Below are 19,958 nucleotides of genomic sequence, written 5' to 3'. Positions count from 1 at the left end.
ACTTTTGGTAGCTATTGGTTTAAATTATAGCAATCAATACAGTAGGTAATTTAGGGTGTAAGTAAATTTAAATTTGGATTAACAACAGCCTCCAGGTGTTTTCTATTTCAAGAAGTACTAGCATACAAAACTGTAGTTATCCCCCCCTCCTCCACCAACAAATTACACATGTTCCAAAGAGATTCACAACATGTTTCTCTAAAATAAAAGTTCTGAAATGATTAGTCAGTGTACCAAATTTTGATGGTATACAAGTTTTCAGAAACATACCTATAAAGTGAGCTATAGCTACAACAGTTTTTCATTAGTAGTTCTCAATTCATAGCCTCTTTAGAACTACATGATTTACCTCAATAGCCTGTAATCTATGGTACAGAAATCGTTTTTTCCCTCATCTATTGCCTGATTTAGAGAGCTATGGCTCTATGCCCTTGGTGGAGTAAGGGTTTAGCATCTGATGATAATTAAAGCTTTAAAGAATACTTTGACTACTGAATTTCAAATCACACACACAAAATAGGTGAGAAATTCTTTTATCATATTTAGAATCAAAATATCCCTTAAAATATTTACATTTTACAGTAAAAAGGATAGCAAAACACAAGATCATGTACAAGCTTAAGTATTCAAGTTTCCAAAGAGCCAAAAATGAAAAGGAAAAGAAATGGCCTACCACAAAGTTGTAGTAATGGTAATAAATGCCTTCAATGAGTGCAGATTAAAGCAAGAAATGTACTCCTTGGGCGTCTGATTCTTGGTCAAAAACTGCTCAACTAAATGATTAATATAATCTGATTATGAAGTTGCTTGGCGTTCTGTTTCTCCTCTACAGTTTCTTTAAAAACAGTGCAATTTAAACAAACTTACAGAGCACACATTACTCTCAAATTAGTCATTATATAAAGGACATTCACTAGAGGCAGTAAATATACTCCATAGTTAACCATATTTACCAAGTAAGGAATAAAACTAAAATTTCTAAGCCTTTATTGCATATTAATAAAACAAATCTTTGAATATACAGCAATGTAAAACTTTTAAAAATATTAAATTCCTAGAACTAGGGACAGTTGGTATGAAGAAGGGGTGATGAGCACTGGTACAGAGAGCACTCTGCACCAACACACAGATTTTATTGTTCTGCAAACCACCAATATTAAAAATTTAAAAGATGGCACAATCCTAGCAGGCAATCGTAAAGTTTTTAAGATACGACATTTAAGTTATTTAAATGTAATCTTGAAGCAGCCTGCAAATTTTACCTTTTGCTTTTAGCTCTGTCAGTGTGGTCCCTATCTTTGTGGTACCTATCTCTGTCCTTTTCTCCTTCTCTATGTTTACTTTTCTCTCGTTCTTTGTCCTTTTCATGGTCTTCACTTTTAGGTTTATCTGGTTTCTTGTCTACATTCCTACTATCCCGGCTTGCTTTTCCATCTGCTCCTCGATCACCATGTGACAACCGCGCCCTCTCTTTATCTTTGTGCCCTTCCTCCCTTTTTCTGTCTCTGTCCTTGTCTTGGGTTCTGTCTCTGCGTCTATGCCTTTCAGACTCTTGCTCCCATTCCTTTTCATGTCGCTCTCTTTTCAAATGGTGTGAATCACTATAAAATCTCTGTCGATCCCCTTTACCCCTATTAAATGGCCTATCCAGTTGCTGTTGGTCTTGCCTACCCCAAGGGTCACTATGGCGCCTTTCTGGTCTTCGAATGTCTTTAACCTGGTAAAAATTTTGTGGGCCTATATACCTTGATGTTTGTGAAAGGGGACCCATCATACGTTGTGGTTGGCCTGTCAGGTGAACAACAGGTGGCCAGGGAACCATGGGATTTTGAGCAAAGCCAAAGCCTGGAGGGGGAAGTAAAGGAGGTGGTAAATGTGGTGGAAATCCAAACATGCTTTGTGGGGGAAAATTAGGAGGTCCTGGAAATGGAAATCCAGGGGGGCTAGACTTGAGATGCTGAAGGTTGGGCTGCTGTGGCCTCATGGGTGAAAAGTTTGCACTTGTTCTGGGGCTGGTGCTTCTGGAAGTAAAGTTGATGCTTTTAGAAGGAAATTCTGATTGACATGTGTTTCCACCTTCAAAATGAGATGTTGTCGCTGTGGATCCTCTTCGAAATGGGTGCACAGTTTCGATATTTTGCATTAAAATATCCTCCTGTAAGGGTTTTGTTTGTTCTGCTTGAGAAGTGTGTATGTTTTCTACTGACGGTGAGTTTTGTGCAACCCCTGAATTATCACCCTGCTGAACACATGAGCTCTTCTCTACAGAAGACAACTTTTCCTCTACATTCATTTGTTCTGTTAAGTGCTCCTTGTGTGACAGACCAGGCAGGGTGTGTTTTTCTCCATTCCGGCAATTATCTCCATCTTTGTTTTCTGAAGCAGTTATCTGCTGACTTCGTCCTGCTGCTTGTCTAGGATCCCGTTTCAAGTTGATAAACTGTGGGGACCTTGTTGTATTAGCAACAAGGTTTTCACTGCAACTGACATTACTATCTATGTTTCCTTTTCCTACATTAGACCTGCATGGAGAACTAGTATTTGAAGTCCGATTATCTTGTAAATTATTCTCTTGATCTTGCAGCAGCTGCCTTTTTAACGTTCTCTCTTTATTCTCCACAGTTTCTTCCTGTTTCGACTGAATTGATAAATTTGTTAAGAATGCTTCTGTAGAAACATCTGGTGGTTTACCTCTGAGGCTAAGACTCGTCAAAGGTCCAGGAGAAATGGAAGAAGAACTCATTACTGATGTTTCTTCTACTACTGAATTACCTGTAGACTCTGAAAGATCATCTACTTTAACCTTTACCTCCTTGGCTTCACCATCAGTTACTTCCACTTTATCTACTTTCTCTGCTTTGGGGTCAGCTTGCTCACTTAGAAAAGGAATTTCTTTAAGAGTGTTTTGTTCTATCACCGATTGAGTCTGTTCATATACCTGACCAGTAGTGCCCAAAAGGCTCTGAAGTATATCATCCACAGGAAGAGGTTTATTTGCTAATTCCAGAGTAGAAGGCTGATTTTCCCAGCCAATCAATACCCCAGGAAGGAATCTTAAAGGTTTTGGTGGCTCTTGTTTGGTGACTTCCACTAAAGGTTCAATTACTGTTGGAAGGTCTTCCTGAAGAGTTTGCTGAGGCTTATTTCTCTGCTTGTGTAATACAGTTGTAAAAGAATTAAAAAAGTCATTTTCTTCCTCTGGTGTTTCTTCTGTGGAAACTTCCATCTTACTTTTTTTGTCAGGTGGCAATGCCATTGGTACGCTTTCAGAAGTCTCGGCTGTATGACTAGTGCTAACACTAGCACTATGTTGCCGCTTCAGTTTTTGACGAATAATTAAGCCCAACAACAGATTGGGTCTATGCAGTTCAAGCCCTGTATAAAATAAAAAACATCAATGAATAGTCATTTTTTCAACCATTACAACACAGGGTACATTTTTGCATCTAGCTTATTACAGCCTATTAGGTGGGTGCCTGTCCCTGTGAAGTCAGCTCTAGAGGGCTGAAACCCAAGAATGCAAGCAGAGTCTGTCTTCTCACTCTGGTCTCACCTCCCACTTTTTTTTATTCATACTCTTATTATTAAAATGTATACCTACCAGGTCCATCAAAAGGCACAAGAGGGTGTGGAATTTTATCTGCGGCACCCAAAGGAATAAGGTACATATCCTTAACCTGCTTCATGTTGTTAGCAGCTACTCCATAGCGCTTTCTGCTACTGAAGTATGCAAACAGCAAAGTATAAGAAATTTGATCTTCTTCAGTTACAGGTGTGAAGCGAACCACACAAATTTCCTATTCAAGAAAATCATAAATGACTGTTTAAAATAATAACCTAAAGAATAGCTGGGTTTTAAATATCATTTCTCAACTAATAATAATCCAGTAAATTTTATAATGATGATTACTGAAAAACATGATTTGCCAACTTAAATGCAGATAAAAATAGTAAAAGGAAGGAACTCTTAGGAAAAGATGTTTGCTGACCCACTGACAGATCTGTTTTATCTGAAGGTGTCCCATAAGACACTGAGTCCCACAGTAATTAATTTGCTCAAGGTGACACAATTGTAACAGAGAAGGTATTTAAACCCGAGTCCTTTGATATCTACACTACATCCTTATTTCCGATCTCATAATCTCCACAAATGGTTGCCTGTGTTTTCAGTATACTGAAAATTAATATCACCTACCACCACCCTGCCATGTACACATACACAAAAAAACTCAAATCCAGTGAAAATCCAGAATGGAGACTGGGTGAAAAGAACTGAAATACATAAAACGCCATACGTTTTATAAAGTCATTTGGTTTACTCAGGAACTTATTTGTTTGCCTCTAGGTTCCAGAATTTGTTTCCAATAGAAAAGAGAATCCCAATGTAGTATCAATTTGGTAGTGTAAAAAAATGAGATGTCTTTTCATGAACATACATAGTCAAAATGAAGAGACAGACCTGCTACAAAGCCTAAATTGATAGAAGTTCCTATACAGAACATGTAAATGAGCTAAACTATGGCTCTCTTATAAAAGGTCTGTCATCTAAACTGTCCTCTTTTAGGGGTGTGTTTCAGTCAGTTCAGGAAGGAGGCATATTATAAAATACTGGGCAGAAGTATATGGGTAGGCCAAGAATGATTCCCAAAATGTCCAAGGGAATACCTCCCCAATGCTTTCTTATGACTTTTACTATCATGAGAAAGTGATAGCAAATAAGTGTTGTAACTTTTCTACAATGCTTCAAAGTTTCTTTGTATTCTAATACTGTATTAATTTAAATTCTAAAACCTATATTGAAAAATATATATTCATAACGCCTGGGTGGCTCAGTTGGTTAAGTGTCTGACCCTTGTATCAGGTCAGGTCATGATCTCACAGTTCGGGAGTTCGAGACCCATGTCAAGCTCTGCACTGACAGTGTGGAGCTTGCATGAAATTCCCTTTCCCTCTCTCTCTGCCCCTACCCCACTCATGCTCTCTCTCAGAATAAATAAACTTTAAAAATTTTTAAGCAAACAAACTTCAGGGGGTGCCTGGGTGGCTCAGTTGGTTGAGCATCTGATTCTTGGTTTCGGCTTAGGTCATGAGCTCACGGTCATGAGTTAGAGCCCCAAGTCAGGCTCTGCACTGACAGTGAGGGACCTACTTGAGATTCTCTCTCACTCCCTCTCTTTCTGACCCTCCCCTTCCCCCCTCCCCACTCTCTCAAAATAAATAAATAAACTTTTAAAATTAAATAGGGGCGCCTGGGTGGCTCAGTTGGTTAAGCATCCGACTTTGGCTCAGGTCATGATTTCATGGTTCATGGGTTTGAGTCCCACGTCAGACTCTGCTGACAGCTCTGAGCCTGGAGTCTGCTTTACATTCTCTTTGTCCCTCCCCTGCTCACGCTCTGTCTCTCTCGCTCTCTCTTTCTCTCTCAAAAATAAACATTAAAAAAATTTTTTAATAAAAATAAACTTCTATATACTTAGAGCCACTATATTTTAAGGTCTCTTAGCCTATGCCCTAACTAAACAAATGTCTATAATCAAAGCAAGGCACAATCCCAGGAGGAATCTCAATACTTACTTTAAAACATTTCTTTCAAAACACTGACAGAAATCACTAAGAAAGCATACCAGAAGGAAAGAAAAACCCACAGGAAGAATGCTGAGCTGTTCTGAGCTTTAGCAAATGGTTTTAGTTCAGTTTTGTCAGGCACACTATGTAGATTCAGAATTTGTAGTGGCTCCTACCCCCTAGGGTTCCCTGCATAAGAACTCTCATGATTTAGTTTTCAAGTGCTCTCTCATGCAGGTGTAACAAAAGAAATTTTCCTTACCTTGGTTCCTGATGCTTTAATTTTTTCAACATAATCCCAAACTGTCTGAGGTGATATCCTGCCACCTACTTGAATACTATCTGGTAGATCCTACAGTAAAAAATGAAGGTGATCAGTATATACAGAATATCTTTACTGTAATATTCATAATTTACTCTAAGACTAATTTAAAATTGGTAATAAGAAACAAGTAAATAAAAAGATTTGCATCATAGAACATAACAAAGTACAGGGATAGCAATCAGGATTTACCTCAAATGTCAACCTCAAATAACCAAGCTGGGTGCCTCAATTGTCAACCTCAAATAACCAAGGTTGGTGCCCAAGATACATGTGAGATAGAATCTGAGGTCATGTCAGTTCCCAGTAGGAAAAACAGGCACAGGAAAGTGAAGCAGTGTCAAGCAAAAGACACACCGACAATCCAGGAAGAGTACAACAGATTTCAGAATATTAGAGATTGTTTTTCTATTCCGCCCACTCCTACCCTCTCACCCCTTTTTTGGTGGTAGTGGGCAAGGATATCATTTAATCATTAACAGCTAGATTTCAGAAGTTACCAAGTATAATTATAGAGTGTATTTCTGCACAGTACAGAACACTGTAATACTGCAAGTTCATTTTTTTTTAACAGAATTTTCTGAAAACAGATGACTATACCTAAATTAAGTGAAGAACTGTGTAACTGAAAATATTTAAAACTTTAATCAGTGTATTTCTATTTTTCTATGAAGCTGAAAAAATTCATAGAAAGCATAATTAATTGATAGCAAATTTGATTTAAGTGTATTTAAATTATTAATTGCTTTAATATTTTATTTGGGACTTTAGTCCTAAACTAAAAGTAGTAAAAAGCAGAGGTGGAATTCTGGAAAGCAACCTTAGAAACTAAGAAAGGAGAATAGTTTTGTTTAAATTCAAATTCCATAGTTCAGGACTTCTTTCCAATTTAAAAGAAGAAGTTCTCTTCACCACTGATCAAAGACTAAATTTCTAAAGAGATTTGTTCAAAAAGAAAAGCATCATGGGTCCATTTAATTTTCCTGTTATAAAATCAACATTTCTAAAATATTATTTGCCAAGCAAACTAAATGTAAAAGTAATAATTACATTGTTTATTAAAACACAATGCTAAACAAATAAACTGATCAACGTTAGGCACCATTACACTTAAACTAATTTCAGCCAAACTAATTTTCTCTATAAAGAAAAGTTTGTTAGTCTTTAAAGAAAAATAGGCATATATACAATTCAAGACTTTTGAAATACTGGAAAGAATTTTTTTCTTTAATTTTTGCCTTCATGATCAGGAGACTGAGAATGGATGGAACAGTTTAGATACAAACATAACAGAAAATACAATCTCAACAAAAATACAGTACATGTACTGAATTATTTTCTTACTTCCTAAAACAAAAGAAAAACACTTTTCAAAATAGTTCAAAAATGTCATACTTTCTCATTTTTCATAATATAATCCTGTAACTGCTTATTTTCCATAAATGTTGCATGACAGTTCCATCCAATTCTTTCAGGTATAAAACCAACCAAGGGTACCTGGAGCAACTATGATCATTGGGTCTCATGGGACTGTCACCTTACTGTAATGTTTCAACTATCACCTACATCTCATTCACAGATAGAGGCAGATAAGAGCTGTAGTCATGCAGTAGGGGAAACATAAGCAACAGGAGAATTAGACTTGTTAACATGGAAAAAAATCTTCTTGACAGGCTAACACTGAAGTCCATAATAAGCAGGTCAATCCTTTAAAGAAAAACTCATGATATCCATGCAGACTCTCATTAATTTTTAATTCTCTGACATACATCTTACAGTACAGGATTTGTAGGGTGAAAACTTTCAGAATACAGTTATCTACAGTTCAAAAACTTCAGTTGTGAACTCAAAATTTCATTAATTGAATGGTTCTAAGCATCACTGTCAACATACTTATGAATGAAATAAAACATTATTATTTATAATGTCATTTCTCTCCTACTTCTTTTGGAAGCACATGTCAACCCAAGCAGAAAACGGCAAGAAAAGTTCACAGTACCTCTGTCAAATACTCAGGGGAACCAGATACTGGGTAGGCTTTGGTAACAAATTTTGCTACAGAAGGCATGTTGATAAAACCTTTCCAGATAAAGTTCAATCGAGCCAGGAAGGTAGACTCAACTTCAACAGTTCCAGGCATCTCTGGTCTAAAACAGGACATTAGAAATTTTCAGCCTAAAGATATGGTCATGAATAAATACATTTTCTACTAAGTCATCAATTATTTCTATTTTAGCATGTCAAGAAAGCCAAAATACATAAAGGCTATTGATTAAAGATGAAAGTACATTCATATTTACATAGTCATGACTTACAATATCCTTCACGGGTGGCTCAGATGAAGGTACAGAGAGGTGCGAGCAATTTTTATTTAATGACCTATCTCCCACCTCTTGGGACCAACATAATTAAAAGGAATTTTAAAGTCAAGTCCCCACACACAGACTCAAATCTCTAAATTAATTTTAAGTCTTATTCTTTTATCTCAATTAGTTTAATGTTTAAGAAGGTACAGTTCTTTTCTCAAAAGAAAGGTTCCTAAGAAATATGTCACTTTTCCATATTTGAAGACATCCAAGTATAATTTGGCAAAGATCTATAATAATTATTGAAGTTACAGCTAAGAGAAAATTACCGTGGGGCAGGAGAGAATGTTGATTTCGGAGACTCTTGTTTTTCCTCTTCAAAGAATTCAGAAGCCAAGATGTTTGAGGTTGAAGACAGTGCATCTGCTATACTTTCTGCTTCGTTATCTGAATGTTTACGAGATACTCCAACAACGACTTTAACTTTTTTTGGAGAAAGATCATCTACAGGTGGTGCCATTCGACCTAACATCAGATGACACCAAACAAACCATTTTTGTAAAGTGAAATTCCTGTAACTTCATCCATTTCACTTCAAGAGTTATTCAGTGTTTCTGATGGAATTGTTGCATAACCTTAGATTTCCTGGGGTAATTTTTAACTATCATCATTTCTCATGCTGTGTTATATTACATCTCTCTAATTGATGTGAAAAATTAGGGAAAAAGGATATTAAGCAACTTAGATAAGCTGGAATGGAAACATTATAACTAGAATCTAAAATAAGTTTCTTGGGATACCTGGGTGGCTCAGTCGGTTAAGCATCTGACTCTTGCTTTCGGCTCAGGTCACGATCTCACGGTTTCTGAGATGGAGCCCCATACCGGGCTCTGTGCTGACAACATGGAGGCTGCTTGGGATTCTCTCTCCCTCTCTGTCTCTGCCCTTCCTCTGCTTGTGCTATCGCTATCTCTCTCAAAATAAATAAACAAACATTTTTAAACTAAGTTTCTTGATTCCCTAGCAATTTTTCTTTTTTTTATTTAGAGAGAGAAAAGGCAAGCAGGGGAGGGGGTCAGGGGGAGAGAGAGAGAGAATCCAGGCAGGCTCCACACTCAGTGTAGAACCAGATGCAGGGCTTAATCCCACAATACTGGGAACATGACCCCAAGCTGAAATCAAAAGTCAGATGCTCAACAAACTGAGCCACCCAGGTGACCCCCTACCAATTTTATACTAAATTACACCAAATTCCAAGAGAAGTTACTTGAAAAAGAACTGAGTAAAAAAAATCTGTATCCTACTTTGTGTTACATATAGCAGCAGCTCATAACATAAATGCATAGTACAGTTACTAAACATGAAAAATGTTAGTAAAGTTTAAAAAATGACACTGGTTTTAGGCTATAGCACCAAGAAGGAAACAAATCACTCAAACTTTCTGAAAATAGGTTAGGTCTAGTAGTGTTTAACAAATGTTTTTTGTGCTAACATTACATTTACTAAAATATTACCATGGAAATTATTAAAGTTAATAGAAATCACTAAGTATTTTTTATTAAGATAGAACTACATGGGTGAACTTAAAAATACTATTAGACCATGGATAGCTTTCTTTAAGAATAGTAACGTCTCGGGGAGCTTAGGTGGCTTAGTCGGTTAAGCATCCAACTCTTGATTTCAGCTCAGGTCATGATCTCCTGGGTTTTCATGGGTTCGATCCCATGTCAGGCTCCAAGCTGACAGTGAGGAGCCTGTCTCCCTCTCTTGCTACCTCTTCCCCTACTTCAGCTATCTCTGTCTCTCTCAAATAAACTTAAAAAAAAGAACAACAAAGTCTAAAAACATTCTCTCTGCCCTTTAAGTCTTTAATCTTGTACAGACAGTAAAATATATAAACACGATTTTGAGAAGATATGATTATTAATATAATTTAAATTCTTCCTTATACATCCCTATTTCTTATGCCCTAAATCTAGCCCATCTCTAGCATCTATCAATATTACCTAACGTGATTATCTCAAAGCCTCCATTACTTCCATCTCCAATTACTGCTCTAATCACTCTAATTAAAACCATCTTCATCTCACACTGGACTAGTGCAGAGGCTTCCTATCGAGTTTCCCTCCTTCCTCCCTTGGCTTCTCCCACTGTAATACCTTCTCACCACAGTTAGAGAGATCTTCATAAAATTCCAATTTGATCATGCCATTCCCTTGCTAAAAAACCCTTCAATCAGTATCCACTGCTCTTAGATAAAAGACCAAAATCTTCAATGTGGTCGTAAAAGTAGATTTTCAGTATTCTCATCATGATCTGTAAAGTCATATTTTATCTCATGATCCATTACTTATACACACACACACACACACTCAACACATCTGTGTATGTGTGTGTATATATACATGTATGTGTGTATTATTTTGGTTATATATAAATAACCAGAATTAAAGTTTCACAAAATGGTACACATCTTTTTAGAGTAATTCACTGTGGTATTTCATATTGTTTTTGTTTTTGAAATGCTAGTAACTACTTACTAACTTGATTTCACTAAGAAGTCACAATCTGAAGTTCGAAAGGCAATAATACAAAATGTGATCCCTAAAGTATCTCTTCAAACAAATCATATGCCTCTCTCCTCTTCTTGAATTCAATTCAAGCTCATGCCATTCCCAGTATTCAGAATGGTCTTCCCCTTTCAGTCTTCATGTCTCAGCTTAAATATCAATTCAAGTCTCCCCAATGCCTCACTCTAGGCTAAGTCTTCCTGCTAGCTAAAGACACTTATGACTGTACTTCTACTCAAATCATCACCTGCCTGTCTTTCCCACTAGGCTTTATGTTTTCTCTTAAAGCCTGGATAATATCTGACTCATTCACCACTATATTCCCTGCACCAGAAAGTGCTCGGCAAAAAAGATTTCAGCAAATATTTACTGAATGAATGGCCAGACATAAGAATACTAGAGAAAAGATATTTTGGGATTTGTTTCATTTGTTATATATAATAATAAAATATGAATGCTGTTTTATTCCTTCACCTAGTAAATGACAATACCATCACAACTGTGCAACAGTTCTGATGCCTATTCTAATGCTTAAATTCTAGTCTTTTGACTCTGAGTTGGTTAAGTTCAGATCTTACATAATACAATTAATTCTAGATAGCAAACTATATGATAGTATCAAACTATACCTCAACTCTGAAGAGCAGTCATTCTAAAACTGTGCTACTCCTCAAAAGGAGTGAGCAGGTACCCCACCACCAGTACAGAGAAAACAAAAACCTATTTAGATTACAAATACAAGTATCCCCCTTTCAAAGTGAAAGCAACATTTCAGAAAGAAAAATTCCCAAGAGTGCCTCGGTGGCTCAGTCAGTTGAGCGTCCAACTCCGGCTCAGGTCATGATCTCACTGTTCCTGAGTTTGAGCCCCGTGTTGGGCTGTGCTGATGGCTCAGAGCCTGGAGCCTGCTTCAGATTCTATGTCTCCCTCTTTCTACCCCTCCCCGCCAAACTCGTACTGTCTCTCTCTCTCTCTCTCTCTCTCTCTAAAATAAACATTAAAAAAAAAGAAGAAAGGAAAAATTTCCAATTACCTATGCAAATTTTACAGTTAAGATCAAAAAGATGTTGTCTATGTTGACTAGTGGTATCTTTAGACATAGAATCAATCTCTTCTTTCTGTTTTTCAGATCCTTCTGTCTTCTCCAATGACTTGTTAGCTGTAGGTTCCTAAAAAAGGAATAAAAAGTTTCAGCAGACAAAATTTTGTCCCGATTATTAAAAATCAACTTATATTTCATATTGATACATGAAAGCTATTCCATTCACAGGTTGTTTTTCACTATTTCTTTATAAAATAAATGCTAGATATTAATTATGACTTAAAGTAGAGCAAAAACAAGACATTCTTCAGTCTTCATTCTTTAAGGCCTCTAACAAGATTTCCTATTATTTTCTCACTGATATTTGAAAATAAGAAAAGTTGTACCACTCTCAAACCAGTCTAAGAAGCACCTACAGATTTATAGGCCTACTGAAGAATTCGCCAAGTCCTACAGATCCTGAGAATCTACATTTAAACAAGTGCTTAAGAGGTGCCTGTGATGCAGATAGCCTGCACTTTACATACAAAGAAACAATACTGTAAACACTCTCAAAAAACCATGAAACCAATGAAATAAACTACTTTAAAATATATATATTTTTAAAAATCTTCTTTCGACTTAAGGAACATCTGAGGCAAATAAATCACTGAATCTTCATGTTTTGAGCACTACAAACATGACACTATTATAATTTTTACCTGAATCTCCATGGCGGCTTCCTGTTCCTTCATTGGGGCATCACTCTCAATTTCTATTTCACCTTTATGAGTTATTTTTGTGATTGGCCGTCTTTCCACTTCTCTCTGCTCTTTCTCAATCATCTCTATGGTCTAAAGGAAATATTTTAAAGAAACATTTCACAATTGAAATATACATATTTCCAAATGTACAGCTTTAAATAGTAAGAGCTTATCTAAAAATGAAAAAACTCATCATAGATGATTTTTAATCTTTAGGTGGTCTCTCAAACAACAAATATACACTGAATACTTACAAATGTCAGAGACTGTTTTAAGTGCTGGGTTTATAAGCCATGAGAAGTTCACACATAAATTAACCAGAGGGAGCTGAAGTGCAATGTAATTTGCAAAGGGTTGAAACATGATATTTACCTGCTTTCTGATTTAGTATAGTAGCAGCTACCACAGGGAAATGGGAATTATTTTCCTCAGATTCCTAACTTGATGTTCTTAACACTCCCCCAAATAGTGGACGTTTATTCAAATACCAAAAATTATCAGGTAGTCCCCTATCAGTTTTCTCCTGACCAAGCTTACTTTGTGACGATGAACAAGCCTGGCAACACAATAATAAGCAAGTATAGCAAAAACTAGTGTAGCAAAAACTAGTAAAAAGTAGCTGAGAGTGGAACAGGTTAAGAAAGGTAAAGATGGTCATTTATTTTGCCTTTGTTATATGCAAATCATCCTTTAAAGAAAGAAATCAGATACATGGCCTAAAGGAAGAACAAGCTGGTCTCCAAAGCAGGTAATACTTGCAGCCACATTTCAATGCAGAAGAGAGGCATGTACATATTTGGGACATGGAGAGAAAGATGAGGTGATACTATTTCCAAATTAAGAGGAAAAATTACACAGGGTGAAAGTGAAGAAACATGTGAATAAGTGTAATATATGAAATCAAGACCCTGTGCTTCAAACTAGATTTAGCAGAAGATCCACATGGAGGCTTAATACCTGAGATGCAAGTATTATGGAAAAAAGAATCAGGTAAATCATGTAGAATTCCTATGAACTGTAAATAACCAATACTTTCTAGAATGAAAAGCTAACATTCTAGGGCACCTGAGTGGCTCAGTCGGTTGAGCCTACAACTCGTGATTTTGCTCAGATCATGGGATCGAGCCCCACGTCAGGCTCTGCACTAAGCATGGAGCCTGCTTACTATTCTCTCTCTCTCTCTCTCTCTCTCTCTCTCTCTCTCTCTCTGCCCCCTCCCCTGCTCATGCTCTTTCTCTCTCAAAAATAAAAAATAAGTAAATTTTAAAAAGCCAATATTCTGAGGCCACTGTAATCAAACTAGTAGATAATGTGGTTATCCCACTGCCACAATAACCCTAAGTCACACATTCACTTAATCAATCTTTAAAGGTATTTCAAGTTCACAACACCTAAATGAAAACTCCTGGCACTGGTGACTTTCAGAACTTTTTAATTTTAAAAATGGACTATGCTGTACATACTATTTATGTTACATAACACCTCAGTCAGACCTGGGACAGAGCTACTTAAGCCCACAACATTTCTGTAAATATGAGCACCCATACGTGACAATTTGGGTCAGGTTTTATCAATAAATGTGTTAAGGGAAAAAAAAATCCTTGTTTTTCTAACCTTTTGGTGTTTGAAATTTGAATAATAAGGGATTATAAACCTGTAAAATTTTCATTTTGACTTAATCTAGTACTACAAATTACCAATATTCATTATACCTTCAAATTGTGCTTCTGAAAAGTATAGACGTGATTAAGAAAAAATGTGCCTAATTTCCCATCTTTCTGATTTATGAAATATAACAAAACACAAGTTAATTATGTAACCTTCTAACTGAAGAAAATGAGAAAAAAGCAGCAGAGGTAGGGAAAACAAAAGATTAAATTTAAGAACTCAGTTAATGGAAGATAAGTAATTTAGAAGAAGCATAGAACAGGAAGTCTGTATTACTGCACACTCTGTTAAATTACCTCTTGTGTATATATATAATTTCTCCCCTATGGCTGAAAAATATAGGTTCTGATATAGCCAAACACATATTCATAGATAATCTTACATGTCTGTTTTCTCTCCGTCTCCAAGCAGCTAACTCTTTAGAAGCTAGTTCTTCTGGACTCATTCTTATAAGATGATCAGGGGTTACTTCTCCTTTCAGTACTTTTTTAAATAATATCTGGAAATATTTAAAAATGGGAATAAAAAGGGGAGAAAACATTTTTAAAAGAAACTGGAACTGCTGTATAAAAATTTGTAATAAATAAAGATGCAATATTTAAACCGGATTTACAAATGTCTATTTATAAATCATCTACTACAAAGAGATTTACTGACAACCTTATATTCTAGGAACTTTTCATCTAAGGTAACAAACACACCTTTCATATAAAAAATCAACACAGGGGCACCTGCGTAGCTCAGCTTGTTAAACATCTGACTCTTGATTTCGGCTCAGGTCATGATTTCTTGGTTCGTGGGATCACAAACTGCGTTAACAATGCAGAGCTTGCTTGGGATTCTCTCTCTCCCTTTCTCTTTCTGACCCTCCCCACTCATACTCCCTCTCTCTCTCTCTCAAAATAAATAAATATTTAAAAAATAAATGTAAAATATATCAACACATAGTGAACAAACAGGTACAGTAGAACCATTACAACATCTATCCAAAAATTGTATTAAAACTGTTCCCCTACTCCCACCCTCCCCCAAAAGAAGATTCTGTCTCAGAGTATTCCCAGTGATACACTCTGTCATAATAGCCAACCTGTAGTAAATAGCAAGGTACCACATAAAAGAATTTTATTGAATGTGAGGTCTTTCATATTTTTAAGGCTTCATAGTTTAAATTTTAACAGGCTTGGGAGGGACTCCAGAGCAAAGAACCAACTGCAAGAAAGAAACCCAATGGAAATAAATGTTTACTTACTGAAGAAAAGCTTCCAGACTATATAATTCAAGAAGTATCTGATCCCCTGGACTATGATGGCAGATTATACAACGTAGATTTCTCTTAAGTAGCTGTTAGTATATACTTTAAGAAAATACCTCATATCACATACTATTGCAACTATCATTATACAAATTGACAAACTGTTATCACTTAAGTGAAAATCTTATAAAACTTAAGCAAATACGTAAGGAGTTTGCATTCATATACATAGCTTTTAGATTTCCTAAGTCTCGAACAAGAAATGCCAGAAAATGATTAACAGTTCAATTAATATTTGCCTCACTGCTAAAAGATATTTAGAATTAAAGTCTTATTTAAATTAACAAAATGTTTTTTTTTTAATGTTTATTTTTGAGAGATAGAGACCGAGTACGAGTGGGAGAGGGGCGGAGAGAGAAGGAGACGCAGAATCTGAAGCAGGCTCCAGGCTCTGAGCTGTCAGCACAGAGCCCAACACAGCGTTGGAACTTGTGAACTGTGAAATCATGATCCGAGCTGAAGTCAGACGCTCAGCTGACTGAGGCACCCAGGTGTCCCAACGAAACGTTTTAAAATAGTATTTTTTACATATATATATTTTTTTAAGTACTGCTGCTCTGCTTTTAGATTCAAATCAGAAGTACCATTATAGTGGGGCGCCTGGGTGGCTCAATAAGTTAAGCATTCAACTCCTGGTGTCAGCTCAGGTCATGATCTCACAATTCCTGAGTTCAGCTGACTGCTCAGAGACTGCTTGGGATTCTCTCTCCCTCTCACCCTGCCCCTTCCCCTACCCTCAAAAACAAACAAACAAACAACCAAACAAACAAAAGTACCATTACAGTATTTGTTATGAATTTTGGCTTAACAGAGTTTTTAAAAAATACATTTGAGTAAATTTTTAATAAATTGGATTAAATAAGGGATATAATGGAAAGAAAATTCACATAAATCAGGTTAAGACAGACTTAGCAGTTTACATTTTAATAGACTCATTACAGAACACTAGTTACCACTATTCAGAATTCACAATTCAGTGCAGTAGCCAAAGACTATTAAAACGACAGTCTCGGGGCACCTGGGTGGCTCAGTTCAGTTAAGTGTCCAACTTCAGCTCAGGTCATGATTTCACAGTTCATGAGTTTGAGTCCCGTGTCGGGCTCTGTGCTGACAGCTCGGAGCCTGGAGCCTGCTTCAGATTCTGTGTCTCTTTCTCTCTCTGCCCTTCCCCCACTCATACTCTGTCTCTCTCTCTCAAAAATAAATACTGAAAAAAATTTTTTAAAACAATGACACAGTCTCAAGGTGCCAGGGTGGCAGTTAAGTGTCGGACTTCAGCTCAGAGCTCATGCTCTCTCAATGTTAAAAAATTATTTTTTTAAATAAAAAATAATAAAATAAAATGACACATTCTCACTTTAAGAAATAAATTATAGATCTGTTGTATTATAATCTTAAATTCCAATATATTCAGGAAAGCTGGAAGCTTAAACAGGTATAGACATGAACAAAACATACTTACATTGTTTTTAGGATCTTTCAGATTGAACATCAAACTTCTGTATTTGTTCTTGTATTTAGCATCTGTGTCCCGAAAAAAAGAGAAAAGCTCTTTTTCAATTTTTGTGGCAACTTTTGCTGCTTTTTCCTCTGGCACCTTCAAATTGGACTCTGTAAGTCTTAAAATTAGAATAATTCAATTATTCTTCAAATACAATAATAAGCATACAGTAAGCATATGTGATTCAATCCTCTACAATAATAACGTGTGTTACCTTTTCATAAGAATGTCTTTAAGAGAATGTCTGACGCTTTGTCTGATCTGATCTGCAGAAGGCTTGGAAGTAGAAGTAGCAGGAGGATGCACATTAGGCACTCCCTTTTCAATTTTCTTCTTTCTTATCTCTTGCTTCTCATGAGCCCCTAATTTAAACAAATAACAAAATTCATTAAACTGTTTTTAAAAAGATATCTTCCTTTTTAGTGCACACTGTTAAGCTTCTAAACAAAATTGACTGATTAAAAAATCACTATTTAGAAATAAGATCAGGGGGTACCTGGGTGGCTCAATCGGTTAAGCATCTGACCCTTAACTTGGTTCAGGTCGTGACCTCATCGTTGGTGAAACTGAGCCCTACAACAGGCTCTGCTCTGACAGCACAGAGCCTGCTTAGGATTCTCTCTCTCCCTTTTTCTGCCCCTCCCCCGCTTGTGCACATGTACGTGCACACTCTCAAAATAAACATTTTTTAAAAAATAGAAATAACATCAGAACCCATATTGAAATATTCCTGACATTAAAATTCTATTCTACATATGGTGACATGTTAACTAGACTTATCATGACCATTCTGCAATACATACAAATATCAAATTATTGTCATATGCTGGAAACTAATGTTATATGCCAATTATACCTCACCAAAAAAATTCTAACTTAAATGAATTTTAATTACAAATTAAGTGACTAAAAAGTGGCCCTATGAAGTGCATATGCCCTTTACCCATTTTATTTTTTTAATTTAAGTAATCTCTATACCCCATGTGGGGCTCAAACTCACAACCTTGAGATCAAGAGTCACACACTATTCTGACTGAGCCAGCCAAGCACCCCCACCTTTTCCCATTTTAGATAATGGTTTTTAGAGCTAGTTTCTAATATAATATTAACTTTTAAAAAACTACTTAGAGGGGCTCCAGGCTGGCTCAGTCAGTGGAACGTGAGACTGTTGATCTTGGGGTTGTGAGTTGGAGCCCCATGTTGGGTGTAGAGACTACTTAAAAATAAAATCTTCAAAAACAAAAATTTTAAAAAATATTTAGAAAATATGATCTGAATTTATTAGGTGAGCAGATAATTTAATGAATTTTCCAGTACCACAAAATTGATGAATCTCTGGTTTTAAAACAATTGTGCTTGATATTGTTAATTTGACATGTTAAGCTTTTCAAATGATTTTTCATTCCAACATTACTAATTCATGTAACATCTCCAAAGTCTCAATGTGAAACATCTCACTACTCTGACCTTCTAACATACCGACTTATTTATTCTAGAATCTCTTCATTCCAACAGTTTTTTTTTTTTTTAGATTTTATTTTTTAAGTAATCTTTACACATGGAGCTTAAATTCACAACCCCAAGATCAAGAGTCGCATGCTCTTCTACTGAGCCAAGATACCCCAACTTAAATCTATCATTTTTTACCATTTGTGTCCTCATTTTCCCACATAACCAACTTTAATTAAACAGTCCAACATTATTACCACACCCTTGCATTCAAACCACAACCTGGTGAAAGCCAGCCTTAACCTTCACCCAAACAGCCTACAAACAGTTGAAGGCAACTGGAGAAAAAACACTGATGCTAACGGATCTCCCTATAAATTCATAACCACAAATCTGAAGTAGATAACTCAATCTGCTGCCCTAATCCTATTAAGTTTTCCTGGTAAATTTGTTTTCCCACTTCCCCAAACATTATTTTATACTTTTTCTCCTCTCTTCACAATCCAACAATACCTCCTTCACCAACTTCAACCTCATTTGATTTTTTCAAAATCAAAATTCTTTACCCCAATACTGTATTTTTTCTTCATAGTGCCTAAATGCCGTGATAGAGCACACCATTTGTCTACTTATTATCTGTCTTCTACTATTCGTATTTAAGAGCCATGAGGGTGGGGTCTTATTAAATTCATTTGTACTTCCCAGAATTTAGAGCAATAATTTTTAATTTCAAGAAAGGTAAATCACATATTTTTGTTGTCATTAAAATATTAAAATGGTTAAATTTCCCTAAATATACTGATAGTGTATAAAATAAATATAGCTTTATTAGTGTATAATAATTTTTATTAATCTTAACTACCTTGTTTGGAACCTTTTTCTCCTGTACAAATAACAGTTGAAGGTTCTTTTGGTATTTTTTCACTTTTTTCTTCTGAGGATCTCCGAGGTAAAACCGGTTGTCCCATCTTTCGAAGAGGAGCTAGCTGCCATTTTTTTATTTCACTATCTCTACAGTCTGATGAGTTTTTGCCTTCACCAGATTCCTAGGGGGGGAAAAAGTATTTAATTCATTAGAATGAAAATTACTAAAGCAAGGCTCAAGAGTATATTGATAAAAAAAAAAAATTAAACCTAATTAGTATTACAATCCATTAAGATAGCAAATATTATATTCTTTTTTGTTTTAAGTTTATTTATTCTTGAGAAAGAGAGAAAGTGTGAATGGGGGAGGGGCAGAAAGAGAAAGGAAGAGAGAAAAACAGCAGGCTCCACACCATCAACACAGAGCCTGATACAGGGCTCAAAACCACGGACCATGAGATCATGTCCTGAATGGAAGTCAGACGCTTAACTGACTAAGTCACCCAGGCACCCCAGCAAACATTATATTCTTTAGCCCAATACTTAAAAGGTTATTTTTAAAGATGTACACAACTAACTCTCAAATAGTAGTAAAAAGGAGATTTGCCCTTTCATT

General features: G+C 36.0%; 1 protein-coding gene across 7 annotated transcripts in view; it reads right to left on the bottom strand.

Annotated features, from left to right (window-relative positions):
- Nucleotides 1-517: 517 nt before the first annotated feature.
- The window catches only part of PHF3 (PHD finger protein 3), an 81,849-nt gene continuing 62,408 nt past the window's right edge, over nt 518-19,958 (bottom strand). For all 7 annotated transcript variants that reach the window (XM_045057704.1, XM_011282408.4, XM_045057705.1 and 4 more), the window contains 11 exons: nt 19,341-19,524; nt 17,244-17,391; nt 16,991-17,147; nt 14,599-14,715; nt 12,507-12,638; nt 11,797-11,932; nt 8,523-8,718; nt 7,887-8,034; nt 5,828-5,917; nt 3,602-3,797; nt 518-3,375 (listed from right to left, as the gene is read on the bottom strand). In XM_045057704.1, coding sequence (XP_044913639.1) covers nt 1,259-3,375; nt 3,602-3,797; nt 5,828-5,917; nt 7,887-8,034; nt 8,523-8,718; nt 11,797-11,932; nt 12,507-12,638; nt 14,599-14,715; nt 16,991-17,147; nt 17,244-17,391; nt 19,341-19,524 — 3,621 coding nt within the window. In that variant the 3' untranslated portion in view covers nt 518-1,258. The remainder of the gene's footprint in view (nt 3,376-3,601; nt 3,798-5,827; nt 5,918-7,886; nt 8,035-8,522; nt 8,719-11,796; nt 11,933-12,506; nt 12,639-14,598; nt 14,716-16,990; nt 17,148-17,243; nt 17,392-19,340; nt 19,525-19,958) is intronic.

The sequence above is a fragment of the Felis catus genome, chromosome B2 (assembly GCF_018350175.1).
Source record: "Felis catus isolate Fca126 chromosome B2, F.catus_Fca126_mat1.0, whole genome shotgun sequence".
NCBI lineage: Eukaryota > Metazoa > Chordata > Mammalia > Carnivora > Felidae > Felis > Felis catus.
This window is presented reverse-complemented; position numbering and strand designations above follow the sequence as displayed.